Source organism: Aethalodelphis obliquidens, unplaced genomic scaffold (assembly GCF_003676395.1).
Source record: "Aethalodelphis obliquidens isolate GAN/ISIS:26980383/991018 unplaced genomic scaffold, ASM367639v1 scaffold5, whole genome shotgun sequence".
Classification (NCBI taxonomy): Eukaryota; Metazoa; Chordata; class Mammalia; order Artiodactyla; family Delphinidae; genus Aethalodelphis; species Aethalodelphis obliquidens.
Window position 1 is genome coordinate 17,655,601 of NW_020837949.1, and position 27,955 is coordinate 17,683,555.

The following is a 27,955-nucleotide window of genomic DNA, read 5'->3' on the forward strand; positions in this document are numbered from 1 at the left end:
TGGACGGCAGCCGCCACTTTCAATAACTCAGATGACAAAGCCGCTGCCAGCGCTGCCAGAAAACCCCGGCGGGCAGTGCTTCTTTCATTCGCTCTTGGAGCTGGGTGATGGTGTCGCGGGGCGGGGCCGGGGCGGGGCCACAGACGCGCGGCGAGCGGTGCGTGCGGGCTGGTAGGCCGGCCGCGGCGTGACGTGATCGGCGACCGCGCCCGGCCCCGCCCCGCGCGGCCTAGGCCACGCCCCTCCCTCCCTGGTCCGCCGCGGTCCCTCACGGCGCTGGCGCAGAGATGGCGGAGGCAGTGGAGCGCACAGACGAGCTGGTCCGCGAGTACCTGCTCTTCCGCGGCTTCACGCACACGCTGCGGCAGCTGGACGCCGAGATCAAGGCGGACAAGGAGAAGGGGTTCCGGGTGAGGGGCCGGCGGGCGCGGCGCGGGCAGAGGCGGCCCCGAGGGAGCCCGGAGCTGGCTCTCCCCCAGCACTGCCTTCCGGGGCGGGAGCGGCGCTGTCACCGCGCCAGGGGGACCGTCGACATCAGCGCGTGCGACAGTCGCTTGACAGATGCGGAACTGAGGCCCTGAGAGAGGACGTGACTTGTCTGAAGTTACCCAGCGAGTTAGGAGCATCGCCGAGGCTGGACCCCAGGTGCCCTGACTCCTGGTCCGGGGCTCCCTTCTCCACCCCCAGCCTCTCAGCAGGTGCTGGCCAGTCATTGGTCAGGATGGCGATGAGGTTTTAGGAGCTAACGTGGGGTAGATGTTTGGGGTTTTGGCAGCAGAAGTATTCTGAAGTTGGCTTCCAGTGGCATCGGGAACAAAGGGGTCTGCAGCCCAACATGTTAGCTGGGTTCAAGTATCTGTTTGAAACGGCTTTATCAGTGACTCATTGGCAGTTTTGCTTCACGATTGAGGAAGACCTTGTGCATTTGAAAAATACTTCCCCTGCTCAGACATGATTTTCTGTTGAGAAGTTCTTGGAATTTATATGTGTGTGATTTGTGTGTATATTTGCTGGCTTCAGTTGGTGTTGGCAGGTGAATTGAGAGAGGCAGTGAGCTAGCAGCAAGAACACTGGAGGGGAGTTAGGAGACCTTGTCTTGCCGAAGTTAGTGGCTACTTGGTGGTGGCAAAAGCAAATCATTTCAGCTGTCCGAGCCTCAGTGTTCCTGATCTATAAAATGGGTGTGTTGGAATGGTATCAATATTCAAAAGCCTTTCCTTCTTGTGTACTCTGGTATGATTGCTCCTCACAAGGAGGTGACTCCTTTGGCTGATACTCTGAGCAACTGCCAGGACTTTGGTTGTGCTTTGAGGACTTGAAGGAGACAGTATATCTCACCATGAGCCTTGGAATCCTGGAATGGAGGAGTTAGCAGGAGGGGCATGGAGATTGTCTCACTCTATCTTTTTTTGCTTAGGAACTGAGACCAGAGAGTTGAAGTGACATTGCCAAGGTGGCTGAGTAAGTCAGAGGCAGATCCAGGCCCTGGACCCAGATCTCCCCCTTCCTGGGCCAGGGTGCTTTTACACCTGCAATTTCCATGCTTGGTAGAGGGTCAAAACACATACATACATCAGGAAAAAACCTAAAAGCTATTACATTCCTGTGTTTTGAAAGTTTTATAGATTGCTAACTTAAAGAAAAAAAAATTTAACATCCAGAAGCCACAGCAAGAGGAAAAAGCTGTATTAACTCTGGAACGAGGAGAGAATTGCCTTCCGTCCTTCAATGCCTTCTCCATCGCATCTTTCTTTCATCAGGTGGACAAGATTGTGGACCAGCTGCAGCAGTTAATGCAGGTGTATGACTTGGCTGCCCTTCGGGATTATTGGAACTACCTGGAACGTCGGCTCTTCAGCCGTTTGGAGGATATGTATAGACCCACCATCAACAAGCTGAAAACCAGCCTGTTCCGCTTTTATCTCGTCTACACAATCCAGGTGCTTTTGGTTTAGGGATTTCTTGGTGGAGAGAGTTCTTTGATCCAGAGATAGATTTTCTTTTAACGCCTAGGGACAGCTCTCTGTTACTCCTGGGAGAGGGTGAAACAGTCACAGTGCAAATTATTTTTGACTGTTTTCCTACTTTTTTTCTCCTCATCTGTAGATGATTGGACTTGTCTTCCTCATTCCTATTTCCCCTCTTGTTTTAAGCACGTAAGCCTGGGTGGAGTTTTGAAGAATATAAGTAGCTGGGTTAAAGTTTGAGTAATAAAGATTATGGCTGACCTGGGGGAGTAAATCACTTAGATTATTTGAAAATCAACTAGGAATTAATTTTTAGGATGGTATTTATCATCAGGACTTTATTTTATTTTACTTATTAATTTTTTGAAGATTTTTTTGATGTGGACCATTTTTAAAGTCTTTATTGAGTTTGTTACAATATTGCTTCTGTTTTATGTTTTGGTTTTTTGGCCCCAAGGCATGTGGGATCTTTGCTCCCTGTCCAGGGATGGAACCCGCACCCCCTGCATTGGAAGGCGAAATCTTATCCACTGGATGGCCAGGGAGGTCCCTCAGGACTTTAGTTTAAACCAGCTTCTTTGAAGTTACAAGGAACTTGAGTGTGATGATTCTTTTGATTTTATAGAGTTTATAGATCATGTTTGGCCACTTACCCAGCAGGCCAATATTCAGAGGCTGTCTGCTGTGCGGTGGTGAAGAATCTTACCTCTGGACTTCTGTCTCTTCCCCTTCCTTGCTACCTCCTCTGTGTCTTGGCAGACAAACAGAAGTGACAAGGCTCAGGAGTTCTTTGCAAAGCAGGCCACGGAGCTCCAGAACCAGGCCGAGTGGAAGGATTGGTTCGTCCTGCCCTTCCTGCCATCCCCAGACACCAACCCCATCTTTGCTACCTACTTTTCTCGCCAGTGGGCCGATACCTTCATCGTGTCCCTGCACAACTTCCTGAGCGTCCTGTTTCAGTGCATGCATATCCTCTCAGCTGCTCGGGGCTGGGGGCCCAGGCTACTCTTAATGCAGTCGTTTCTTCTACAAAATGCCCGAGGATCACTGTCATGTGTCACGTGAGGGGGCTGGACAGATTGTGGTTATTTTGATCAGTAGGCCGGAGATCGTAGGTCGGGAATTGTAATCATTATTACAGTTGTTCAGCAGCTCTGCTGCTGAATAGTGGACATGTGTGGGTGGGGACTGTACTAGCAGTGGGGGGATAGGAGCCCTCAAATAGGGCCTCTCTCAGCAAAGGCAGGGGTCAGTGCAGAGCTGCTTTGCAGCGAAACTGGCCAACCCGGAGAGCACCCTTTGTGCATGCCCTGTGCCCCCCAGGATTCACTTGCCTTTGCTGGGATTAGGTAGCAGGTGAGAACACTTCTAGGGCTGGAACTTCCTCCCTGTGTTAGTGCCTGGGTCACTGTCTTTATAATGACCTTAGGATCCCTTGACTTGTCAGAGGACAGAGCAGCTTTAAGAATATAGGTGGATATTTAAGAGAGAGAGGATGTGAATAATTTGCAGCCGACCGTATTTACCATTTTGTCGTGGAAAGCCCAGGACATCCTCCTCGCTCCCTCTTGCTCTCTAGCAGGAATTCCACGGGAGGAGAAGGGAGTCTGGTTTGAATGGGGCTGTCAGGTGAGTCACTGATAAACTGGACGTGGGGAGGCCCACACCATCTCCTTTTGGCTCTGGGAGGAACGTCTTCTGATGGAGGTAGCAAGGGAGTGTTTCCTTTTGTGCTGTGGTGAGTGTGAATTACACCCTTGCCAGGTTGGCCTTTTCTCTCCCCCTACTGCTGCCCTTCATCCCCAGGGCTTTCAAACAAAACTAACAGGGCGCCCAGCCCAGAGGTGGTTACGGCTTGACCCCGTGGGCCCTCTAGGGAAGTTTGCTTCCCCGGTACTGAGGCCCTGCCTGCTCTGTGCTCCTCTGGACTGAAGCTGTTTGAGGTGGTCAGGCAAGACTGACACCGTGACCTAGAATGTGGGTGCTCATAGGGTGGCAGTCTGCAGAAAGCTTGCTTCTCAGTCTGAACCTCTGCCAGAGAGGCTCATCCTGTGGAGGGGAAAGGCGAGTGGCCAGCCCTTCTGCCCAGCTGGTGGAGCAGCGGGCGGTGTGCCCGCAGAGCCACTGGCTGCTGGGCTGGCTTTTTGCTGCGTGTCACTAAAGCTTAGGCTGGCTGTGAAGCCCGCAGAATACTAGCCCTCTACTGCTGGTATTTGGGAGAAAGCGTCAGATTTGGATTTATGTCCTCTCTGTGGGCTAGCCAGGCGGGTTGTCATGTGTCTGTGAGTCTCTCTGAAGGAAGTCAGGCCAGGCCCGGTGTCAAGGGAGAGACTATTCATGAAGCTGTGAAGAGCCCACAGCACAGAGTTTTTACTCTGTGTCATGTTCAAGGGTGTTGGTGTGGTGTCAAGAGTTTGGGAAGGGCTTTTAATCGTTTTGCAGGCAGGCTTATTCTTTCTTTTTTTTTGTATTGAATTGTTTTATCTTATTGCAGAGTTTGTGATAGAATATATTTTTTGATTTGAATTTTATTTTTATTTTTTGATTTGAATTATTTTAATCAGCTATTTTTCCCAGCTTTGTTGGAGGATAATTGACAATTAAGAATTGTATATATTTAAGGTATAAAACTTGATGGTTCGGGGTACGTACACATCGTGACATAATCACCCCAGTCAAGTTGATTAAGAGGCAGGTTTATTCTTTAACTTGGTGCACCGGTTCCCGTGATCCTGAACTTCGATGCAGAGTGCCAGCGGACCAACCAGGTTCAGGAAGAAAATGAAGTTCTGCGCCAGAAGGTTTGTTGCGAACCGTGCTTGCTCCTTGGGAAGTACTTCTGCTTTTCATGTGTAAAATTAGGTCGTAGCCATGGAGGGCTGATTTCACTAGAGGAAAGCACTGATCTCAGATGAAAGTGAGTCACCAGAAAGGCAGTGTTGGGGATTTGGGGGCCATGTGACAAGTCTCTGAAAACCAGAGGTGAGGTTCATGTTGTAAGTCACGTAGTGCGAACAACACAGTAACAGGAGTGAACTTTTAAGAGGAAAAAGACTCTAGGCATTGATGTCACCTTACATCTAACCTGCTTTCATACGTCTGCTTCCCACCCCTAGTCCTTTTCCACCTGTCCCCACATCTGTATTGTTTACAGCCCAGAAATGATTTAATTGTTCTCAGCTAAGCTAAACTAGGTTTCTCTAGTTTGGTAAAATGATAGCTCCAGGGGACCCACATTTGCCTTTACATTTTGCCTGAGGGGCATTTCTCTAACCTTGAGATTGACACATCTTCAGAAAAGGGAGGATTTTTTAGAAAAAGGAAGGTTACAAGCTGTTTAGGTTTGGGGGTTTAAGATTCTTGGGTTTGGGTGTGTGTGTATAATTTTCTTTCAGGCAAAAGGTCAAAAATGCTGACCTTCATTTAAAATTTCTTTTTTCCATTTGAGTTCCAAAGTCTGATTTTGTAGATTCCAAAGAGCAAAGCAGGATTGGGTAGAACTATTTTTCTCACTGAATTCAGGAAGAAGCGAGTCAAATGATAAAAAGAAAAAAAAAAATGGTTTTTTTAATATCTAACGGTTTTTAGTTTTCTCACCTCCCTGTAGTCAAGTACCAGCAGCCTCACCCATTTTTCCAGTCAGCAGAGAGTGAGAGAGGCACTCCGAGGTTGAGGGCGAGCGGCCTTTGAGCCAGTGTGGTTGGGTTTCAGATGTGACGTGAGTCTAATCTTCCTCAGGGGAGGGAAGGCTGGGTGAGATCCCCATCTTACTCGTCCCACCTCTACGCAGCTGTTTGCACTGCAAGCTGAAATCCACCGACTGAAGAAAGAGGAGCAACAGCCAGAAGAGGAAGAGGCCTTAGTCCAGCACAGACTGCCTTCTTATGTCTCCAACATGGACCGCCTGGGGGACTCGGAACTGTGAGTGTGTGCTGCGCCCACTCCGCGCCTCTGTCCCCCGTGCTCTCCCCTCCTGGCGATGACGTGGAATTGCCAGGAGCCTCCCCGGTGCTCACTGTTCTTGTCTGAGCTTTCTGAGTAAGGTCCCCTGGTCCTCTAGTTGTCCCCTACCTCCCAGCCTCTAGGCCTGCTCTTCCAGGGGCCTGCACATCCAGACGTGTGCAGCCTGGGTTAATAATCACAGCCGCTTTCGTGAAGCCCTGGGAAGTTTCTGTGCCCTGAAAGGAGCGCCTCTTGGATGACACGATTGCCAACCACAGGTTGGATACATTTCTCCGTAGAAGCATGCTCTTGTCTCAGGGTTTGGAAAGGTAGGCAGGTTGGAAGAGAGGTATTTGAGCAACCTTAAAAAACAGCTAGTTACAGCCGAACACCCAGGCAATGAGAATAATAGCAGTTGAAGAGACGTAGGCACCACAGGTCACAGAATTAGCGATTGGTGAGTCAGGATGCAAACCCAGGCAGTCAGATTCCAAACCTGCATGTGGCCAAGTACTGCAGCAGATGAAACTGCTCTAGTTTCTGAGCTAGCGCCCTCCGATGGAAATAAAGTGCAAGCCAAAAATCTAACTTAAAAATTTTTAGTAGCTATGTTAAAAAAAGGAAAAACAAGCTAATTTTAATGATATATTTTAATGATATATTTTATTTAGCCCAACTTTCCCAAAATATTGTATTCATAAACAAAGTATTCATGAGATATTTAACACTCTTTTTCATGCTCAGTCTTGAATCCCAGTGTGGATTTTACGCCTCCAGCACAATCTCCATTTGGACTAAAGACATTTCAGGTGCTCAGTGCCACATGTGACCAGTGGCTATTAGCGCTGCTCTGAGCTTTACCACGGCCCTCAAAGGAGAGCCGCAGCCTTCACCATTGTGCCAGTTAGGCTGCTGGCTCCCTTCGTACGAGAACAGCACCAAGCATCACGCCGCCTTAAGGCCCAGGCGTGCGAACCTGGCCAAGGCCCTGGTCACTGGCAGCGTCCATAGCCTGGGAGGTCTGTGCTCTGGGTTCTCCCAGGTTCCCCCTCCAGCGCTGTGACCTTGTGCTGTGTCTGCTTGTCCAGAGCCATGGTGTGCAGCCAGAGGAACGCTTCCCTCTCCCAGTCGCCTCGCGTGGGCTTCCTGTCCTCGCTGCTGCCTCAGAGTAAGAAGAGCCCCTCAAGGTTGTTGCCTGCCCAGGCCCCCCCTCAGGCTCAGAGCTCGGCCAAGAAGGAGTCCTTTGGCGGCCAGGTTAGTGCAAGTCCTGCCTTTCTAACTCTCGCCAGGAGGCCTCCGACATCCCACTCGTCAGGTGGAGACTTGTCCACCCTCCCTTAGGACCTGCAGGTGGAGGGTGGATGGTGACAAGAGGAAGTATGCTCTGAAGGGCCCCTTCCCGTTTCTCGTAAATGTCCTCTAACTCATGAGCGCTTATGACTGTGATTTGTTGACTCAAGTGTGAATTCAAGCAATTCTGGACTTTTAGATTTTTGGTGATATAAAGTAGCATGTCGATAAAGACTAAATTAAAGTTACTTCTAAATCCAGTGTAGTATTTCTTTTACAAGTTGTTATTTCCTGATTCTACAAAGCAGTTTTGCTATTTTTCACTTTTATAGAAGCTTGCAAGAGAATTTCTTCTATGCCAGCATATGTCCAAAATTGAGGAGTTTTCCGAGCAGAGATGGTCAGAATTCATTGCTTTCAGAAGTGCTGGCCAGAGTGAAACTTCAACAGACCCATAGTTATGCCTTATTGCTCGGGTAGGGACCGTTTCCCTTTTAATATATTTTTATTAGTCGCAGATACAGTAAGTTGTCATCATCTCTGCCTTCCTCTCCTGCCACCCTTGGCTTGAGGACAGGTGTAAGTGATGCAGCAGCGTGGGGCCGCTTGGGGAGAAAGGGGTCCGCCCCAAGGCTGCCATCGGGACGTCGGGGCTTTTAGCACAGCACTTGGGTTTAGTACTGTTGTTGAAGTGCAGACATTGAGCAGGACACCAGGGAAGAAAGAGCATGAGCTTTGGAGTCAGGCAACTGTACCTTGTTTATCATCCTTGCTCAGATTGCTTAAACTCATCCCACTTCACTTGGGATGATGAGAACAGCATTCACTCCCTAGGGGTAGAGTTATTTGAGCTGATATGAGAGCCCTTGGTATATGCAGTGCCTGGCAGTTTATAAGCACGTGATACATTTTAGTTGTAGTTGTTGTAGCTGGGAAGGTATTGGCCTCCTGGGTACCTAAGTCAGTTCTGAGACCTAAAGTGGCAGCAATACAAAATGACTGCAACCTTAGCATCGGGGGGGTCTGGGGCATCAAAAATCAGTCATGGTTATTCTGCGACTGTTTTTTTGAAGTTCAAACCTTAAAATTAGAACTGCAGTTTTGTAGAATATGGTTGAGTAAGTTTTACGGTTTGCTTTGCAAATCTCTTTCACTGTGCAAGATTTTATAAGTGTAATAGATGACGTATGGAATGCTGCGTCCCTTAAAATGTGCATGAAATTATGAAATTCAATTTCATTAACTTAAAAGAAAATACGGAGACGGGGTCTTTGGGCTTAAGCCTGTGGCCTTATGTTTACGTGTTCAGGCGCTAAGGTGTCGTATGGTGAGGGTGAAATGGGATTGGAAATTTTTTGTATGGCTCTTGTTCAGGAGACAAAGGTAAGAATGTGTAATTTGCAGAAAACATGCCTTCCTTTACCTCTGAAATATATTCAAACAAAGCTTGGATCACCGTGTGGCATGTTAACAGAGCAGAGGCAGGCTTCTTTCCATTTCCTGAATGGAGTTGATAAATGTCTGCAATCTGAAAAATCCAGTGGTTGGGTCACTTGTTTTTTTACTGATATATTTGACTCAGCAGTGATGTTTCAGTTCTAAAGATAACTAGTATATTTGAGGTTCAAGAAAAATCACAGAATTTTAGAGTTGGAGAAAGCTTAAAGGTCACCTGCCCCACCCTCCTATTGAGAGAGGGCACGTCCTGTGACTGATTGCCTCCTGTGCTGGGGAGGTCACTGCTTGTACATGTGGGATGTTTGCCTGTTTGAAAGTTGTTAGTTGAAACCTCTATGATTTTTACTCACTGACCTTAGCTTTGCCTTCGAGCTATGAGAATAAGGCTTCTGGTTAGGACAACCCTTCCTGTCCTTTCCAGGCTAAGTACTATGTTCATTCCTTCCTTTCTGCCCAACTGTTTACCCACGTGGCATGATTTCTAGACCCCTCACCATTCTGGTTCTCTTCTTCTAGGGGGGACATTCTAAGTTTTAAATTCCTCTCTACAATCGATGGCCAAATTTGAGTTTACAATTCAGGATGCTCTCTTACCAATACCAAATGCAGTTAGCTGTATGATCACTTCCTGTGATTTTAATGCTATACTGCTTTTAACGCAATAGAAAATGACATTGGTTTTTTAATCAGCTACGTGGCTTCGTTAGTGCATATTAAGCTCGTAGTCTTTTCCTCACTACTGCCATGCCAGAGCGCCTTCTTTCTTTTTTACTCTTAATAAGCAAAACAACATGAGTTGTGTTATTAAGTTAGCAATACAGGGACTTCTCTGGTGGCGCAGTGGTTGAGAATCCGCCTGCCAATGGAGGGGACACGGGTTCGAGCCCTGGTCCGGGAAGATCCCACATGCCGCGGAGCAGCTACACCCGTACACCACAACTACTGAGCCTGCGCTCTAGAGCTTTCGAGCCACAGCTACTGAGCCTGCGTGCCACAACTGCTGAAGCCTGCACTCCGCAACGAGAGAAGCCACTGCAATGAGAAGCACATGCACCACAACAAAGAGTAGCCCCCGCCCACCGCAAGTAAAGAAAGCCCGCGCGCAGCAACGAAGACCCAACACAGCCAAAAATAAATAAATAAAAAATAAATTTGGGCTTCCCTGGTGGCGCAGTGGTTGAGAGTCCGCCTGCCAACGCAGGGGACACGGGTTCGTGCTCCGGTCTGGGAATATCCCACATGCCGTGGAGTGGCTGGGCCTGTGAGCCATGGCCGCTGAGCCTGCGCATCCAGAGCCTGTGCTCCGCAGCGGGAGAGGCCACAACAGTGAGACGGCCACATACCGCAAAAAAAAAAAAAAAAAATTAAACAAAAATTTATAAAAAAACATTAGCAATACAGAAAATGAGAGGCTTTCCTATTTTAAATATTATTTATACATAGCATTGTAAGTTTCAATCACATCAGCATTTTACCCACTTGTGATCAGTCATTGTAACTGTTGTTGTTATCACTGAAAAGTTCATAAAATTATAGATGTAGAGTTATGGCGATACACTCTCTGTGCTTTCACTATGAATCGGGCGGCAAAATTTTAGAAACACATGGAAGTAGCTGTAAAACCACAATTCCTAAGCTCTTCTGGGATCTCTGTGACAGAAGCCCCTGTGGGCATCTCCTCAGCAGGTTCCCCCACTGCAGTTCTACCCCATCCTCCCCTCCAGTTATAATTCCACTCCTTCCATAACTACTCAGTCCATTTGGGACTGTGAGGGGGAATTGTGGTTATTACAGAGATAACCTCTAATTGGCTGTAATGCAAAGAAAGCAAAGCAACCACAGACTTCTGTGTTTGTAACTCTTATTAGTATCAAACTGCCTCATAGCTCCCGTGACATCAGCCGTAAGAATGCTGCCCTTGGGGCTGTTTCCATGGATCTTAGCAGGATGGGGAAAAGGGAACCCTCTTCCCCGTCTTTCATTCTGTAATCTCTGTGTTACTGGGGCTTGTCTTCTGGGTGTCTGTATTTTGCTTCAGGTGAGCCTAAATTACTGGAACTTGTTCTCTGTTCCATTTGGACGACTGCCTGGTAAGCTCTATTCAGGCCACCGAAAATGAATTTAGATCCTTCCCTAGAGTGAGAAGCAAGAAGGTCAAATGATAAAACATAGGTTAAGATACCTCTCCTGAACTGTAGGAGACAGGTAGATTATGGTAGAATATGACAATATAATTTGGACTGTTGGAATGTTATCTGAATCCAGTAGTTAAGATTTTTATGAGGTTTGCTCTTCAAACAAAATAAAACTTTCAATTACCAGTTGTATCACAGTGAACATTTACTTAAGTTATATGCATTTGTAGCTAGACACAAGTTTACCTTAACTTACTTATTTAGGTGTTTGGTGGATGGCTGCATTCATCAGATTTTAGCATGCTATTTTTTGTTGAAGTTTACCCTTCTTTCGTAAATAACTTAGATATAGTTTAAGGAGAAGCTCTCTCTAAGCAGGATCTGATAGGTCACACTTAGGTCTATAGCTCTTTTGGTATAAACTACCCTATCATTATAAAGACAGTTCTTCTTAATTTATTGCAGTGCCTTATGTTAATGCCTGTGTGAATTTTCATTTCGGAGTACTGTCCAGCCCCCAACCTAATGATAAACTGGACAACTTCCTTGCCATCTTGACTTGACAGGGTAGCATTGCTTTTGTTCTTCTTAATGTTGTAATGTATTTGCTGGGGAAGGGTTACAAGTGGCTTTTGTGTCAGCTAGAGAAATTTGAAGTCTATCCTAAGCCTCTCTGTTCCATCAGTTTGGGCCAATTGAATTGAGCACCCTTAAAACCACGTGTTGGAAGAGGAAAAAACACCACTTATCAGGTATAGCAGGTGAGTAAGGAAAGACAGGTGTGCCACCAAGTGCCTGTGCCTGCTCTGCAGCCTTCCCAGCCTTTGGTTCCAAGGTGGGATACCCCTGTGGTCTGTGTACTTTCTTTGGGAATGCATGCAATATTAAATGGGTTATTTTCCTTCTCAAATATCCAGTTTAAAGATCTCTTGGTCAGGCTGATAAATCTGTCAAACCTGAATCATAGTTGTGCCAGGCTGTTCGAGACTTTCTTGCTTGCCAGGATCCCACTATTTCGGAAAACAGCCGTCAACCCTGGAAACTCCTCTTCCTCTCAGCACTATTTTTATAGCCAACTGTGGAGTTCCCATAGCCACCTTTGAAGTCCAGAAAACACGGCCTCTGCTGTCAGTTCTTCTTTTGTCTTGTCTATCAAAATGTTAGAGCTTTTGGAGACGTGTTTTGGAATTCTTCATTTCTAATTTTATTTGAGTCCTCTTTTTTTCTTGGTAAATCAAGCTAAAGTTTTGTCTATTTTAACTTTCAGAAAACCAGCCCTTAGTTTCATTGATCATTTCTATTGACTTTTTAGTCTATTTCATTGTTTTCCACTCTGATCATTGTTATTTCCTTCCTTCTACTAACTTTGGGCTTCATGTATTCTTCTTTTCCTAGTTCCTTGAGGTGTAAAGTTAGGTTGTTTACTTGAGGTCTTTCTTCTTAATGTAGGTGTTATTACAAACTTCCCTTTTAGAAGTGCTTTTGCAAAAGTTTTGGTATATTGTATTTCCATTCTTACTTGTCTCAAGATATTTTTTGATTTCTCTTTTGATTTCTTCTTTGACCAATTGGTTGTTCAGGAGCATGTTGTTCAGTCTCCACATATTTAAGAATTTTTTAGTTTTCTTCTTGTAATTGATTTCTAGTTTCATCCATTGTGATGCTTGCTATGATTTCAGTCTCCTTAAATTTATTAAGACTTGTTTTGTGGCCTAACATATGATCTATCCTGGAGAATGTTCCATGTGTGCTTGAGGATGGAATGTTCTGTAAATGTCTATTAAGTCCATCTGGTCTAAAGTGCAGTTTTAAGTCCAGTGTGTCCCTAGTGATTTTCTGTCTGGGTGATCTATCCACTGGTGAAAGTAGGGTATTGAAGTTCTCTACTATTATTTTCTACTGCCTATTTCTCCCTTCAGGTCAGTTAATATTTGCTTTATATATTGAGGTGCTCTGATGTCAGGTACATAAATATTTACAAATGTTATATCTTTTTTTTTTTTTTTGCGGTATGCGGGCCTCTCACTGTTGTGCCTCTCCCGTTGTGGAGCACAGGCTCTGGATGCGCAGGCTCAGCGGCCATGGCTCACAGGCCCAGCCGCTCCGCGGCACGTGGGATCTTCCTGGACCGGGGCATGAACCCGTGTCCCCTGCATCAGCAGGCGGACCCTCAACCACTGCGCCACCAGGGAAGCCCGACAAATGTTATATCCTTTTGTTGGAGTGACCCCTTTATCATTATATAATGGCCTTCTTTGTCTCTTATTACAGTCTTTGGCTTAAAGTCTATTTTGTCTGATATAAGTATAGCCTCCCCTGTGGAATTCTTTAGTCTGAGCAGTTTGCCCTCTGGATCAGTAGATACAGGGAGGAATTAATAGATTTGTGTAATGAAGGTTGGCATCCTTGGATCTCCTCCTAGGGAGTCAACCACCCCCGATCCCACTACCCACCCCGGGACCGTGTGAGGGACCATGGTTACCTCAGGACCACCTCTTACTTTTGGGAAGGTAACAGGAGTCATCTTCCACTTTCTAAAACTGTGGGACCTATTCAGTGTTCCATGGACCATGGGATACTTCTTAAGAATGGCTGGAAGCACTGAGAGAAGGGCCTTACCTTGGTTGTTATTTTGCTCCAGGATTATGACATTTCTTCTTATCTTTTCTCTTCAGTGTCACTTTCTTCCATGTGCTCCCATCATGGTTTTTCTTTCTTCAGGTTTCTCAGAGTTTGGGGCCACTGTCAGATCTGGATGTAAATTCCGGTTCTGTCAAGTTCTCCCTGTGTTAAACGAGTAACTTAACCTCTCTAAACATCTGCTCCCCATGTTAAAATAATGCCTCATCTTTAAGGGAATGTTTGTAAGGTTCTTAGCATGGCACCTTACATATGGTAAATGCTCAATGAGTAGTATATATTGATGTTATTATTGTTGTTGGTTTTCTTCTTAGGTTTTTTAAAAAAAATCTTAACTAAGATCTTTACTTTTCCCAAAATAAGTCAGAATTCAGAGAATCAAATACTCTTTCTAGAGAAAACATCTGTTACAAGCACAAGTAGATACCAATGGAGGTCGCCTCATCAGAAAACCAAAAATAACCAATCCTGTGTAGGTCAGCCACAGTTAGGCTCCAGGTAAACTAATAGCCTTTAAAATTTCCTTTCTTAACTGTTCACATGACTCCGGGGTCCCAAGGAACATACGTTAATCATTTTAAGTTGTTTAGTGTTAACATAAAAAATAACCAGTAGAAGAACTAGAAGCCCACAAATAGACTTTGGTTCAGTTTATTCTCTTTACTTAGGACTTGTGTACAAATGATTTGTGAGGAGGTTGGTCTCAAACCATAGCGGCTGTTTGCATCCTATCCCTTTGCTAAGAGTGTAAAAAAAAAAAAAAAAAGGTGTGTGTTGGCGGGGTAGGAGTGTGACCATCACAACTTGTGGGAATAAGGGTGGAATAAAAGAAACCAGCCAGATAATTTGGAAAGGTGATGAGGTGGCAGCTCCTTTTTAAAAAGCTCTAGATTAGGAATCTTCAGTCTCTATAGGAGTGGGAATTACTGAGTTCATTTGCTGTAACCTTGGTTGAATTTATCTCGCTTGCTATGAAAAGGAGCCAGAAGATGCCAATTTCTCTCTTGTCCAATTTATCTTGCTCAAAAGGCCTTGAGTTTCCAACAATTTCTATTAAGACTTTCTGGTTGCCTTGTAATCATTTCCAAATACCTCAATATTTGTTAACATTGGCTGGTTTAGTCATGCACTTGGCCCAAAACAAGAGGGTACTGTGTTCCTTTTTCCCTCCAAAGGGGTGATTTTATTTTGCATAATTTTTTTTGCTGTATTGCCCAAACATATAATTGCTTGTAAATCTTTGTAACACCCAGCGTAGGGCCTGATCTGCCTCATAATTGTCACTTAGTAAGTGCTAAGCTAAATAAAGTTAACAGTTCCAGTTAGATCAAGGAGATATATATGTATTACCTCCAGGTGATAGGTGTGGCAGCTGGAGAAGTGCTGGGTACCTGTCCTCTTAGGATGGGGGAGTGGGGAACAGAAAGGAGGAGGTCCAGCCTGCTTATGTTTTGCCCTTGACTTTGCTCATGGGCTGACATAGTAACATTTTAACTACCTCTCAGCATGGGCAGGGAGGAACCTTACCCAGGAGTAAGAGGAGAGTCCACCCCTTGGCCCCTGCTCCCCTCCTGGCCCAGGTGTCATGGCCTGGGCCCAGGTAGGAAGAGACTTTTCACAGCCTGGTGTCTCGTCCTCCAGAGCACCAAGGGTAGGGAGCCAGCATGTGCGCCCAAGGACGGGAAGAGCCTCTTCAGCGGGCTGGCCACTGGGGAGTCCAGCTGGTCGCAGCACCGCCAGCGGCGCCTGCAGGACCATGGCAAGGAACGGAAGGAGCTCTTCTCCATGACTCTGCAGGTATGGCTTGGCCTTGGCGTCTCACGACCGCCTGCAGGGACACCACGCGGCCACATGGTGGAGGGCCATGGAAAATGGGGGGGGGCCTTGTAGGGCCTGCTCTTACCTCTCTTGATTTCTTCTGCTGTGTAGAGTGTGGTTTTGCCTAACTGGATTTAATTGCTTGCACTTTGGTTGTTTTGTTCCAAAACCACCTGGCTCTCCAGTGATCCCTCTTCCCGATGGAGTGTTTCCCTAAACAGGGGCCATAAAATGCTGGCCTCTGAAAAGGTTCCCAGAAGGTGAGCTCTGTGAATAATTGGTTTTGGACCCCTTGCATGCTCTGTCCTTCCCTTAGGTTAACTGTGCGTGTTAGCATGTCACGGGCGCTCAGAGTCGGTGGGAGAGGGACCTGTTTCCCTTGGTTTAACCCAGCATCTCCCAGACTTGCTCAATCACAGGATCACTTTCTCCTGCACTCCCTGCTGGAGCTGCTGCCCCGAGAGCCACGTGTCCACGCAGCGTCGTGCTGCGGCCCAGGGCCCTTGCCGCGCGAGCTCAGGGACTCCTCTCCCTAGTGGATATGGGTTGGGGTCTGCTGTTCCTGGTGGTATAAGCTGCTTCTGTTTCGGTCAAATACTCTGGATTGAAGGCAAAAGGGATTTACTGCCTAAGTCACCTTGTTGACCATTTATCTCCTAATTGAGGCTACTTGCCTGTTTTAAAGGCATTTTTTGGTGTTAGCAGCCCTGTGCTGGTTCTGGTTTGATAGCGTAGACCCTTACGGCTCGGATCTCAAATCCTTCTGTGCTGTAGGATTAGAGGCGCACCCGAGCTCAGCCACTCCCGTAAGGTACCTCTCTGAGCTCGGAGGTCTCTGTTTCTCTGTTTATTCTATTCTACTCCGTTCTATTCTATTCTATTCCATTCTATTCCATTCTATCCCATCCCATCCCATCCCACCCCATTCCATTCCATTCCATTCCATTTCATTCCATTTTTGCTGTAGAACTGCTCTTCTGGGACCCCAAGGAGTGCTTAGAGGAGCCTCAGGAACCATGTGGGTGGTAGAGAGTGCCCTGGCTGGTGCCCCCTGGCCTGGGTTACGTCTGGGTGAGCAGATAGTAATCGTGATGGCCAACACTTGCTGTCCCAGGGAGGCAGAGACGGGCGGCTGCCGCCCTCCTGGGTGGCAGGGTGTGTGGGGTGCCATTTGGTGCCCCGCCTGGCTCTGGCTCTGCTGCTGTGCTCGGGTCTATCTCTGTGCCTGGCCCGTCGCCCCAGTCTCTCAGTACCCCTCTCCCAGGAGGAGGTGCTGGTTGACATGGCAGCGCACTGGCAAGGGGCCACGCTTGCCTCTGGCTGACCCGGCTTCACATCAGCATCCTACCCCGGGCCAGCTCTTGATCTTAGGCAAGTTATTTAACTTCTGCTTTCAGTCTTACTTTCCAGAGCTGTAAAGTGGGGTTAATAGTAGGATCAGAAATGTTTGGGTGGAGCATTAAATGAGGCAATCAATCATACTCACGTAGTGCCTGGAATGCAGTAGGCACTCACTCACTCACTGATTCTTGTTATCATTGGCCTGGTCTGTCAAGGTGGTGCGTGTCCCGAGTCCCGTCAGCTGTGGCCGGGAGCCTGTGGCCCACACTCCCTCCACAGGGCCTGTGAGAGGAGCAGGGCCTCTAGGAAGGGGCCGCCAGCAGAGCAGGCTCTTGTAGTTCAGAGCTCTTTCTTTTAGACCCTGAGACCACCAGGATCCTCCCCCGAGGGCTGTGGCCTGCGTCCCAGACATCTCGCAGTGTGTCCCCAGACGTGGGGAATGGCTGGGCCCGGTGCAGACCCCTCACAGCTGACTTGTGCCCCCTTTGCTTGGTGCAGTGTGCAGAGAAGAAGCCCGAAGCTGGTGGCCCGGAGGCAGAGCCCTGCCCGGAGCTCCACGTGGAGGTGCTGGAGACCCTGGCGCGGGCTCCTGCCGCAGGCCCTGAGGGTGGGGGGGTCCGGCCCGAGCAGCCGTTCATCGTGCTGGGGCAGGAGGAGTACGCAGAGCACCACTCCTCCATCATGCACTGCAGGTGGGTGTCGGGCCGGCTGGCCGGGGCCAGGGCCCTCTGGGGGAAAGGCTGATGGTGTGGGTTTTGGGCTCCCTGGGAAGCCTCGGTTTTCAGGCTGTGCGTGTGAAGGTGTGGCAAGCAGGATGATGAGAGGTAACAGAGATGCGGAGGGTGGGATGGCCCGGAGGGACCGTGGTCACCCCTGAACTGTCAGAGGAGGGCTGGACAGCTGCCGAGAGCTGCCGTTGGCCGGGTCAGCCTCTTCCCTCCTGATCCTGGGGTGTAACGCCCAGAGGGTAGGTGATCCCTTGCTCTGATGGACGTGATGGGCTCTGGAGCCGTGATGCAGGAGGCTCTCCGTCTCTAGAGACCACACGAGTGCCGAGGGTGGGGCTCAGCACATAATATTGAATAAATGCTTTGTAAGTAGTTCTCAGACAGATGAACGAATGAATATTTCTAGAAGTAGTTCACGCCTGTCCTTGGAGTGTGGGCATTTGACTCTCAGCAGGAGAGTCAGAAAAGCAATCCTCTGGGTGCGCTGAAGAGGACGGCGGACTAAGGCAAGGGTGCTAACAGCGTCCCCCTTTCTCTCATCTTAGAGTGGACTGCTCGGGGAGGAGGGTCGCCAGCTTAGACGTAGATGGGGTCATCAAAGTGTGGTCCTTCAACCCCATCATGCAGACCAAGGCCTCCTCCATTTCCAAGTCGCCACTGCTCTCTTTAGAGTGGGCCACCAAACGGGACAGGCTGGTGAGTGGTCTTACTTGTTGCTGGACCTGTGGTCTAAGTGAAGAACTCTCTAGGGCTCTCCCCAGTGGCTCCAGCACCACAGGCCTGGTTGGGGCCTCCAAGACGAGCCCCTCCCTTCTCTCTCTCACTGGGAAGGCAGGGACCACACATCCAGGACTGTCCCAGCAGGCTCCTATCTGGAGGTTACTGGATTAACAGGAATTGGAATTAGGCTGCAGTGGGACCCTGTCCGATGGCAGAGGCCTTCTTCCTGCGTGGGGTGGTCTGGCTTGCTTTTCGTCTTCCTGCAGAGCGACGGGCTCCCTGCCTGCTCTCCCCCACCAGTTCCTGCCATCCCTGCACATTTCTGACAGCGCACCACGAGCGTTCTCAGCTGCACCCCCTCCTGCTGAGACCCCTCCCTGGCCAGGCCGGAGGGGGTGTGTCCTATCCTGGGGTTCCCACAGTGGTGTTAGCATATTTGACATAGCATTTGTAGTTAAGGAGATAAAGTTGATTTATAGTGGTTTTTTTTTTCTTCACCGTATTCCATTTTGGAGGGGATCATACTCAGCAGCCCAAGGAGCAGACCTTGTTTTTTTATTTTTTAATTTTTATTATTATTATTTTTTGCGGTACGTGGGCCTCTCACTGTTGTGGCCTCTCCCGTTGTGGAGCACAGGCTCCGGACGCGCAGGCTCAGCAGCCATGGCTCACCGGCGCAGCCGCTCTGCGGCATGTGGGATCTTCCCAGACCGGGGCGCGAACCCATGTGCCCTGCATCGGCAGGCAGACTCTCAACCGCTGCGCCACCAGGGAAGCCCTTTAAATAATTTTTGACAACTGCAGGAATTATCCTTATGGCACTAGGATCTCGGGGCTCTCCCTGTACGAGTGTCAGTTTGCTAGGTGAATGCTGAGGCCATATTCCAGGGAATATTCCTGGGGGACACCCTCAGATCTGCTTCTGTTGCTTTCTTCTGGCGGTCCTCGTTATTGTCTTTGAAGTTTTCACCAAATAAATCACAAGGATAGCCTCTGTTTTTTCTGGAGGCCTTTGTAGGCCCAGAGCCAGAGCTGTCCCCAGGATACACAAATGGGGCTGTCACCCAGCCCAGTGACCAGCTGGGGCCGCTGCCCAGGGAGGTGGTGGTGGATCCGGAGCCAGAGGGCAGGACTGGGACAGCTGGGATTTAAACTGGAAGGGGGTGGGTGGGCAGAGGGTCTCATTTCCAGCTCTACCTGAGGTAGCAATAGAGCTTCTATTCCACACATTCCTTTTGTGGTTTTGCTTCTGTTCAAGGTCACCTGTGACGTCTTTAAGTTTTAAATGAGGTCCTTTGTAGCCGGGTTTTTCCCCTGAACTAGCTGGAGAAGTGGAGGCAGGCCTCACCCCACAGCCTGGCCCACTGCACAGGGGTGGGCCTGGCTCCCCAGTGGGCCTTCCTGAGCGGGCCTGACCCAGAGCTGTCCTTTGCATCTCCCGCCCTTTCTCCTTCCAGCTCCTGCTGGGCAGCGGTGTGGGGACGGTGCGCCTCTATGACACGGAAGCCAAGAAGAACCTCTGTGAAATCAGCATCAACGATGATATGCCCAGGTGCGCTGGAGGCCGCTCCCTCAACTGCTGTGCTCGGCGGGCCTACCTTGGCCTTGGCCGAGCCCCCGAGCCCCGCTCCCCCTCCCTCTGTGGACGGGCGGAGCACTGACCCGGCCCCACGTGTGTTGCAGGATTCTGTCTCTCGCGTGTAGCCCCAGCGGGGCCTCTTTCGTCTGTTCAGCTGCAGCTCCGAGCCTTGCTGCCCAGGTGGACTTGTCCGCACCAGACATCGGCAGCAAGGGCACTAACCAGGTTCCTGGCAAGCTGCTGCTGTGGGACACGAAAACCATGAAGCAGCAGGTGCGGGCCTGCCCCGTGGTGTCCCTGGGGTTGGTCACACTCCCGGGCAGGCACACAGCCTGTGCTGCCCTCCGTTTCTGAGGTCTCTTCCCTCTTTGCTTTGGGCTCGTCAAGATTTTGATTTGTGAGGAGGTTTCAACATTTAAGTGTTGAAAAATAGTAATACTCCAGTGGGGCAGATTGCCAGCAAGTGAAGTCGTTCAGCATCATGCCACAAATTTAGGATTCACACACAGCCTCTTATCAGGCCCTTTTGGCTTATTTAAAATCTTTTAATTTAATTTCTTTTAATATTTAAAGTTTTTTTTTTTTTTTTTTTTTTTTGCGGTACGCGGGCCTCTCACTGTTGTGGCCTCTCCCGTTGCGGAGCACAGGCTACGGACGCGCAGGCTCAGCGGCCATGGCTCACGGGCCCAGCCGCTCCGCGGCATGTGGGATCTTCCCGGACTGGGGCACGAACCCGTGTCCCCTGCATCGGCAGGCAGACTCTCAACCACTGCGCCACCAGGGAAGCCCCAAGTTTTTTTTTCTTTTATTGGAGCAGTTTTAGGCTCAGTAGAATTGAGAGGAAGTTTCAGAGATACCCCATAGACCCCCTGCCCACACACGCACAGCCTCTCCTGCTGTCAGCATCCCCCACCAGAGGGGCACATTTGTTATAGCTGATGCACCTACACTGACCATCATAATCACCCAAAGTCCATGGTTATATCAGGGTTCAGTCTTAGTGGTGTATGTTCTAAGGGTTGGGACAGATGTGTAATGACACGTAGCCACCATTACAGTGTCACAGAGGGTATTTCCACTGCCCTGAAATCGCCCTGTGCTCCATGTAGTCTCCCCTGCCCCCAGCCCCTGGCAGCCGTGGATCTTTACACTGTCTCCATAGTTTTGCTTTTTCCAGAATATATGGTTGGAGTCAGACAGCCTTTTCACATTGGCCTCTTTCACTTACTATGAAGCAATCAAGTGGTTTATTTTTCAGGAGACAACTAGAGTCCCCTTCTGACTGCCTCTTAACTTACAATTGCATAAAAATTGCAGCAGCAGCTAGAAGCAGTGAGGACACATGCGTATTCTTAAGAAAAGACAGTCTTGAGAAAGCTTGCTCACAGGGCCTGTGACTCAGCTTCCCCAGCAGCAGAGGATGCCTTCCCACCCAGAACAGTAGCAGATGCTTACAGCTATGACCCTGAATCCCGAGAGCTTCAGTGCTGTTTACACTCACCTGTTTAAAAGGCAGTGGTGTTTCTTGGGAGAATCAGTTGCGGTCAGGCCCTTACCTGCAGCAGTGTGTTTCCTGCTGGTACCAGACACTTGAAGTGTTCCTGTCTTGTTGGTGGCTGGGTCCCGAGTGTTCCGTTTGTGCCTCTCTGCGCCTTCCTGTTCCCAGTTGGAAGCCTCGCAGGTCTCTCCAGCCAGTCAGGGCCACCCTGCCACGTCAGTTCTTGCTCTCTAGCTCCCTCGTCCTGGCAGATGCGTCCCACTGAGAAACCAGGTGTCTTTCTGGAGCCAGCCTTCTCCCTCACCCTGAAGTCAGTCCAGGAGCAGACATTGTCAGTTCCACCTCCAAAACCTGTTTCCAGTCTGAACACTCCTCTCCATTTCGGGGACATGCCCGCTAGCACCCCTCAGCTGGACAGCTGCTGGACAGCGCCCCCCATGGCGCCCGCCTGCCACACTGCGCCTGGGGGATGGGCAGACAGGGAGGCAGGTCCTGCCCCTTCCTGCTCCTCTGGGTTTCCCATCCACACCCCCTGGAGCGTGCCTGGCCTGGCCCTCCCTGCTGCTCCAGCCTCCTGGTGCCTCCTGTCCTCCTCATCCTGCAGCCACACGCCCTCTCTGCATGCTGTCCCCTCTCGAGAGTGTTCCTACCCCACTCCATCCGGCTGACATCTGTCCTCCAGCATCTTGTAGATGCTCCCCTTTATACCCACCCAGTCTGGTTAGGTCCTTTTTAATCTTGTTAGTTTGTGCTAAGAACTTGTCATGATTTGTAAATTTATGTTCACTTGTTATTTTTCAACTTTTCGTTAAATATTGAATACATAGAAGAGAATATTGAAATCATAGGTGTACGGAATAATGAGAAGAACCGTGAAATGAGCACCTACCTACCATCACGGTTTAAAAGTGGGACATTACCGACACTTTTTATGCCCTGGTGTGCCCTTCCTCAATTTTGGTCTCCTTCCCCGTTTCAAACAGAACCTGTCTTGAAATTTGGTTTATTACCGTCTTACATTTTAAAATTTAGTTTGTCCTTTTTCTAGCTCCAGTTCTCCCTGGATCCGGAGCCCATTGCCATCAACTGCACAGCCTTCAATCACAATGGGAACCTGTTGGTCACGGGGGCAGCTGATGGTGTTATCCGGCTGTTCGGTAGGCAAGCGTGCTCGCGGCCATCCTGGTCCCCTCCTCAAATGCCCCAGGGAAGAGAGTTGGATTTTTGCCAGCTGGACTAGAGGCTATTGCAAAACCCCAGTTCAAGATGCTTGTAATAGAACTTAACTTTGGTCAGAGTCTGCTGTTTTCAGGACCCCCTAATTACCTTGCACGTGGTCCGTGTCCGTGGACACGGGGAGGCGGCGTGGAGCTTAGCAGTCCTCCAGTCCTGAGCTTTTGGATCTGAGTCCTCATGGCCCGAGTGAGATCCAAGAGGATACGAGAGAGTAATGCCGTCCTGTCCTCTTGGTGTGACCACTTCATTGTCCCCGTGAGAGCAGTAGAACGGTGTGCGTCAGAGTCATTGGCGTGCTGTTTAAAGCTCCTCTCGCCAGGCCTGTTCCAGGAGACCAGAGTCAGAGGGTCTGGGAAGGCCCTGGGGACTGTATCTTTAACTGATCTCCAGGGCTCCCTGGTGGGAAGTTACAGCACCCTCCCAGGAAGGACTTTCGTGTCCTCCTAGACTTACGGGCTCCCCAGATGAGCTCAGGCTCCACCCAGGGATTTCTGAACCTGACTTTTGATGCAGTGAAAGAAGCTTCCGTTTAAGATTGGTTAGCAGAAGACTAGGCGCAGTGGAGGAGACAACTGGTAAAATGAAGCACCCAGTGCCCACTCTTCACCAGGGGTCAGCTCTGTGACTCCTGTCGGGTCTGGGAGGCCCTCTGCCACCCATGGGGCAGAGGGAGGGTGGGAGGTACCTCCTGCCGTGGGCAGATGTCTCCCCAGGGCCTGGGCGGGAATCCTAGTGGCGTCTCATTGCCTCAGATATGCAGCAGCATGAGTGCGCTATGAGCTGGAAGGCCCACTGCGGGGAGGTCTGCTCTGTGGAGTTCAGCTACGATGAGAACACCGTGTACAGCATTGGCGAGGATGGGAAGGTAGGTGGGAACGGGATTTGGGTCAGGAAGCTCCCTTCCTCTGGCTTAGGCATCTGAGATTCTAGAGAGCGCCAGAATAGTGTGACGGGCTGGGTTCCAATCCCGACTGTACTTCTTACTATCTCTGTGACCTTGGGCCTCTGCCTCAGTTTTGTCATCTGTAAAACAGATGAAAATAGTAACCAGTCTCACAGGGTCTTTGTGAGGGTTAAATGAGTTCAGTGGGAGTTGACTGTTCTTATGAAAGGGGAAGACCTACATCCTTCCTCCTGGTTGTAGCAAAAAGGACTCATCTCACTGACCCAGCTGACTCGGTGGGCTCCCAGGGGTGCAAGGATGTACTTCAGTGAGCTTGGTCATCGGGTGGTCACAGCATGGATATGTAGGGCTTGCCAGGGCTGGGGGCTGCAGACAGTTTCGCCCAAACAGAGTCAAGAAATGTAAAAAGGAAGCTGGGGAAAAAAGTAAAAATCAGTGCCCCCTTTAGATTCTCCCTGGAAAGATTCATTAGGATCCTTGGAAAGGGAGCTGGGGCAGGCAGAGCGGGGAGAAAAACGAGCTTTTCACGTGTGCCCTCCTGTACCTTTTGGATTGTATACCATCCACTTGTATTATCCAGTGAAGACAGTAATTACAAAATGAATTCTTCTTTTCAAAACTATGAGAGGGGATTTTTAAATCAAAGCCCTACTTCCTATTTATTTGAGTAGGATTCTCGGTTAAGCAGTGGCCACACCCAGGTAGCCTGTCCCTTGGGTGGGCTAAAGGGCTGTTTGCACTACAAAACGTGAAGCTCAGCTTATCCCTCATTGCTCATGTTGCATTGATTGCACTGCTGGGAAACTGGAAGTGTATTTGGAACTTGTCCTATTTTTAAGAAAAATCTAGCTGGGTTCTAACCCTGATAGTAATATTAATAATGACAACAACAACAACAGTAATAATAACAATCACTGGAGCGTTGCCCTTGCTTGAGAGATGGGAATCCAGGCGAAGGCTGTTGCCTGCCTCTTCCCTTTCCTGGAGTCAGGCCAGAGAGAAAGTTCAGGCTTTGACATGAAGTGGCTGACTCTTTTCTAGATTTTCTTCCCTTAAGAAAATGCTTAAATTGTGTTGGGAAGAGTCGGGACTGGGTGGTCATCTCACTACCTTTCCCGGGGCCTGTGGACCCACCTCCTCTTTCCTGGGGCCTGTCCTCTCTCCTCCCCCCGGACCTGGGCTCTGTTGCCGGCCCACTGAGAGTGCCGAGCTTGTGCTTTGCGGTTGCAGTTCATCCAGTGGAACATCCACAAGAGCGGCCTGAAGGTGTCCGAGTACGGCCTCCCCACTGATGCCACGGGCCCCTTCGTGCTGTCGGGTTACAGCGGCTACAAGCAGGTCCAGGTCCCCCGGGGCCGACTCTTCGCTTTTGACTCGGAGGGGAATTACATGCTGACGTGCTCTGCCACAGGGGGCGTCATCTACAAGGTACCTGGCGGGTGGTGGCAGGGAGGTTCCTCCTCGGAGGTCTGGGCCCGGCTGAGTTCGAGCCTCTGTCCCTGTCTCTGTCCCAATCTCTGTCCCTCCCCGATGGCCGTGGAGAAGCCTTTGACCCGGGATGGACAGCGCCTGGGCCTCCCGGCTGCAGGCCAGCTCGAGGGAGCAGGCGGGAGTGGGCATGAGTGTGGCATGTCCATCCTCTCTGCTCGCCCGTCACTGTCCTTGGACGAGACTCTGTCCCTTTTCTGCCTCCCTCCTTGGGAATAATACCAACTATAGAAACCTCAAGAGCTAGGGAGAAGGGCTGTAGGTTGGTTTGGGGGGACATACCCCAAACAGGAGGGTGCCTAGGTGGTCTGTTCCAGGTACTCTAATCTGGTGTAGGTTTATTGTTTATGGGAGGTCCTGTGGGTCAAGGACGTTATAATCCATGGCTGGGACAGAAATCCGGGGGGTGTGATTTGTCACACGGGATGTAAGCTGTCCACTCAGTTTATCTGCTTATTTTAATTCTCGTGTCACAGCCTCTCTGGTTCATGTACTTTTTTTTGGATGTATGATTGAATGAAATTATAAACCTCTCCTATTTTACTAGCACTACCAAATAGACTAGGGATGAGGATTTGTGTCGTGGCCTAAGCACATGGTCTGGTTCCGCGTTGCCACGTGGATTCAGTTCTGAGCCTCGGTGTTAGCTCTCTGCCTGGCGGTGTTTCGTCTGCAGGTAGAGTCATGGAGTGGGATGCTCTTTCTCTGGGGCTCCCCGAGCTCGCCCCGCATGGCTCACAGCCGGCGGGCAGCCGGTGCTCTGGACGGCAGCTGCCTGCGGGCGTGTCCTTGGCCCTGGGCAGTGCACACAGGAGACGGAGAGTGTGGCCCCGCTCTCCTGGGGCTCACGCTCAAGTTAGAGCGAGCACCAACAGTGACCACAGTACAGAGCTGAGGGCCCACAGGGGAGGAAGCCGGGTGGGGGCCGAGTCCTCAGGGAGGACTGGGCAGGGGGGCTGTCTGTGGATTTGAGGCCTTTGGAGGAGGAGGGGTTGGGAGGATGTGGAGGAAGGTGGGCTTTGGGGCTCCACAGGGCAGAGGGGAGCAAGGGCAAACGGTGGGGCGAGGGGGAAGGGGGCTGCTGAAGTGGCAAGTAACGAGGCTTCTGGACTGTTGACCTTGAGTGTGGCACCAGGAGGCCTGGGTTTACTGTCGCCCAGGCTCCTCTTTTCCGCAGATGGTGATGATTTGGGTGGCTCTTGACCGCTCCTTAAAAATTAGTTCCACACTTTATTTTTACTTATTTATTTAAATATATACATTTAAAAATCTTTTAAAAGTTTTATTGAGGTACAGTTGGCAAAAATTGTATATATTTGAGGTGTACAGTGTGATGGTTTCATATAAAGCCCCATAATTTCTTGTAATTGCTATCGGGAGGTATTGTAAAACGTTTTCTGTTCACAAGCCTCATTTTATTTTATTATTTAGATTTAGTTGAGTTTCAGGTGGGCTCTCCTTTGCTCTCTGTATGATTGTGTGTGTATGTGTGTATATTATTTTATTTTTGATCGTGCAGGCTTTATCATTTGTCCTGATCAGTTCATATGGTTTGCAGTCAGACTTTCTCTATAACCAATTAACGGGTTGAAAGATTTTCCTCTGTCATTTAAAAAATGTCAAAAATGGGGTCTAATTACTTAAGGAATATAATGACCTTCAGGTCCCATTTTTACAATCTATAAATAATTCATGATTGTTAAAGATGTTTTCTCCGTGAAGGCTGAATACTTCCTCTTTCTTGCTCATGGATGTTACATGTAGCTGGATTGACAGTCTGCTCCTGGTTTCCCTTCCTTATTACCTTCTGACCCCTCACACCTGTGCACATGAGTCCCGGACAGCAGGTGCTGGCGGCACAGAGGAGAGCCGTGTTTGTGCCCTGACTCAGGGCCTCCGGTGCCAGCACTGCTCTCTGGGTGTGTGCCGGCCGCACGGCAGGGAATCACCAAGACCCTGCCCTCCTGCCCTCCTGCCCTCCTGCCGCTGGTGTTCCCTGGGGGAAGCAAATGTAAAACAGAGAGGCAGATACATGATATGAAGCTGGGAGCGGCAGATGGTGCTGGAAGAGAACACCAGGCACAAGCAGGAGACATGGCTCACAGCAGGTTAAAGGTGGCAGGGAAAATTGTGTCTTTCAGAGCATATTAGGGACTTATTTCCTACTTCAGCTGAAGGAGTAACTGTAGTCGGGAAAGTGAAGATATTTCCTGGTCCAAGCAACGAACCTGAGACTTTCTGGAAAGGGGGACCTGTGTGCCTGGGCATGTTCTCAGCTTGGGGTGGCAGCCCCCAGGCTCGAGGCAGCTTGGCCACCGAAAGTGGATAAAGTGGATGTGTTTGTGAGCAGTGCCTGATGATGCAACCTCATCTCTCCTGTCCCCTTGCAGCTGGGCGGGGAGGAGAAGGTTCTGGAGAGCTGTTTGAGCCTGGGTGGCCACCGCGCCCCTGTGGTCACCGTGGACTGGAGCACAGCTGTGGACTGCGGGACCTGCCTCACTGCCTCCATGGACGGCAAGATCAAGCTGACCACCCTCCTGGCCCATAAAGTCTGATGGGGCCCGCCCCAAGGGCCACCCGCGGCAACAGTATTATCCTGGGAGGCAGGCAGAGATGGCTCAGGAAGACAGGGCGCTCCCCTTCCGGCTCCCTGCCAGGGTGGGGAGTCTTCAGGGAGAGACTGCCCAGGGGGCTCGGGCACTGTCCAGCCGCCTGACGAGAACAGGAGCCACGTAGAACTGTGGCACGTGTTCCCCAGACGTCGGCACGCTGGCCTCTGCCAGGAGCAGGCTCCAGACGGTGGGAGGAAAGCTCAGGAAGCAGGAGAAACATTGTGGTGGCTGCTCTGTTGGCCTAGAAGAGATTGAAAGTATTTTGTATATATTCGCTCAGTTTTCTTTTTTTAAAAAAGAATGTTATTGTGGTCACCTGGTGTCTCTTTTTGGAACGTACGCGTGCAGCAGAGCATCTCCCTTCACCCTTTGCCCTGGCGATGGTCACTGTGAGCTTCGGCCCCGCGCCCCAGCTCTTACCTCACCAGCCATGGGGCTGACCTTTATTGGAGGTTTGCTTGTTGCTTTGCCATGGATGTAGGACGTCCTCTCTCTACTGCTCCGTTGGCTAACCAAGGTTTGTGCCGTTCCCGTTTCTTTGGGCTCATGTCAAGGAGGCCATGGTGTCTTTTTTACCTTGAGAGTTGGCAGCTTTTGTT

At 49.7% G+C, this 27,955-nt stretch overlaps 1 protein-coding gene across 3 annotated transcripts; it reads left to right on the plus strand.

Moving 5' to 3' along the window:
• The first annotated feature begins 254 nt into the window (after nt 1–254).
• WDR91 (WD repeat domain 91) lies at nt 255–27,671 on the plus strand. 3 transcript variants are annotated; one of them, XM_027101824.1, is made up of 15 exons: nt 255–410; nt 1,761–1,940; nt 2,727–2,934; nt 4,686–4,768; nt 5,758–5,888; nt 6,998–7,163; nt 15,074–15,229; nt 17,090–17,283; nt 17,865–18,015; nt 19,497–19,591; nt 19,723–19,891; nt 22,165–22,273; nt 23,105–23,217; nt 24,487–24,684; nt 27,135–27,671. In XM_027101824.1, exons 1-15 carry the CDS (start codon nt 288–290, stop codon nt 27,297–27,299), a joined length of 2,241 nt encoding a protein of 746 aa, XP_026957625.1. In that variant the 5' UTR covers nt 255–287; the 3' UTR covers nt 27,300–27,671. The 3 variants fall into 3 exon arrangements, with proteins under 3 accessions (XP_026957625.1, XP_026957627.1, XP_026957626.1); XM_027101825.1 differs by lacking the exon at nt 255–410 and adding an exon at nt 450–645; XM_027101826.1 differs by lacking the exon at nt 15,074–15,229.
• Nucleotides 27,672–27,955: the final 284 nt, after the last annotated feature.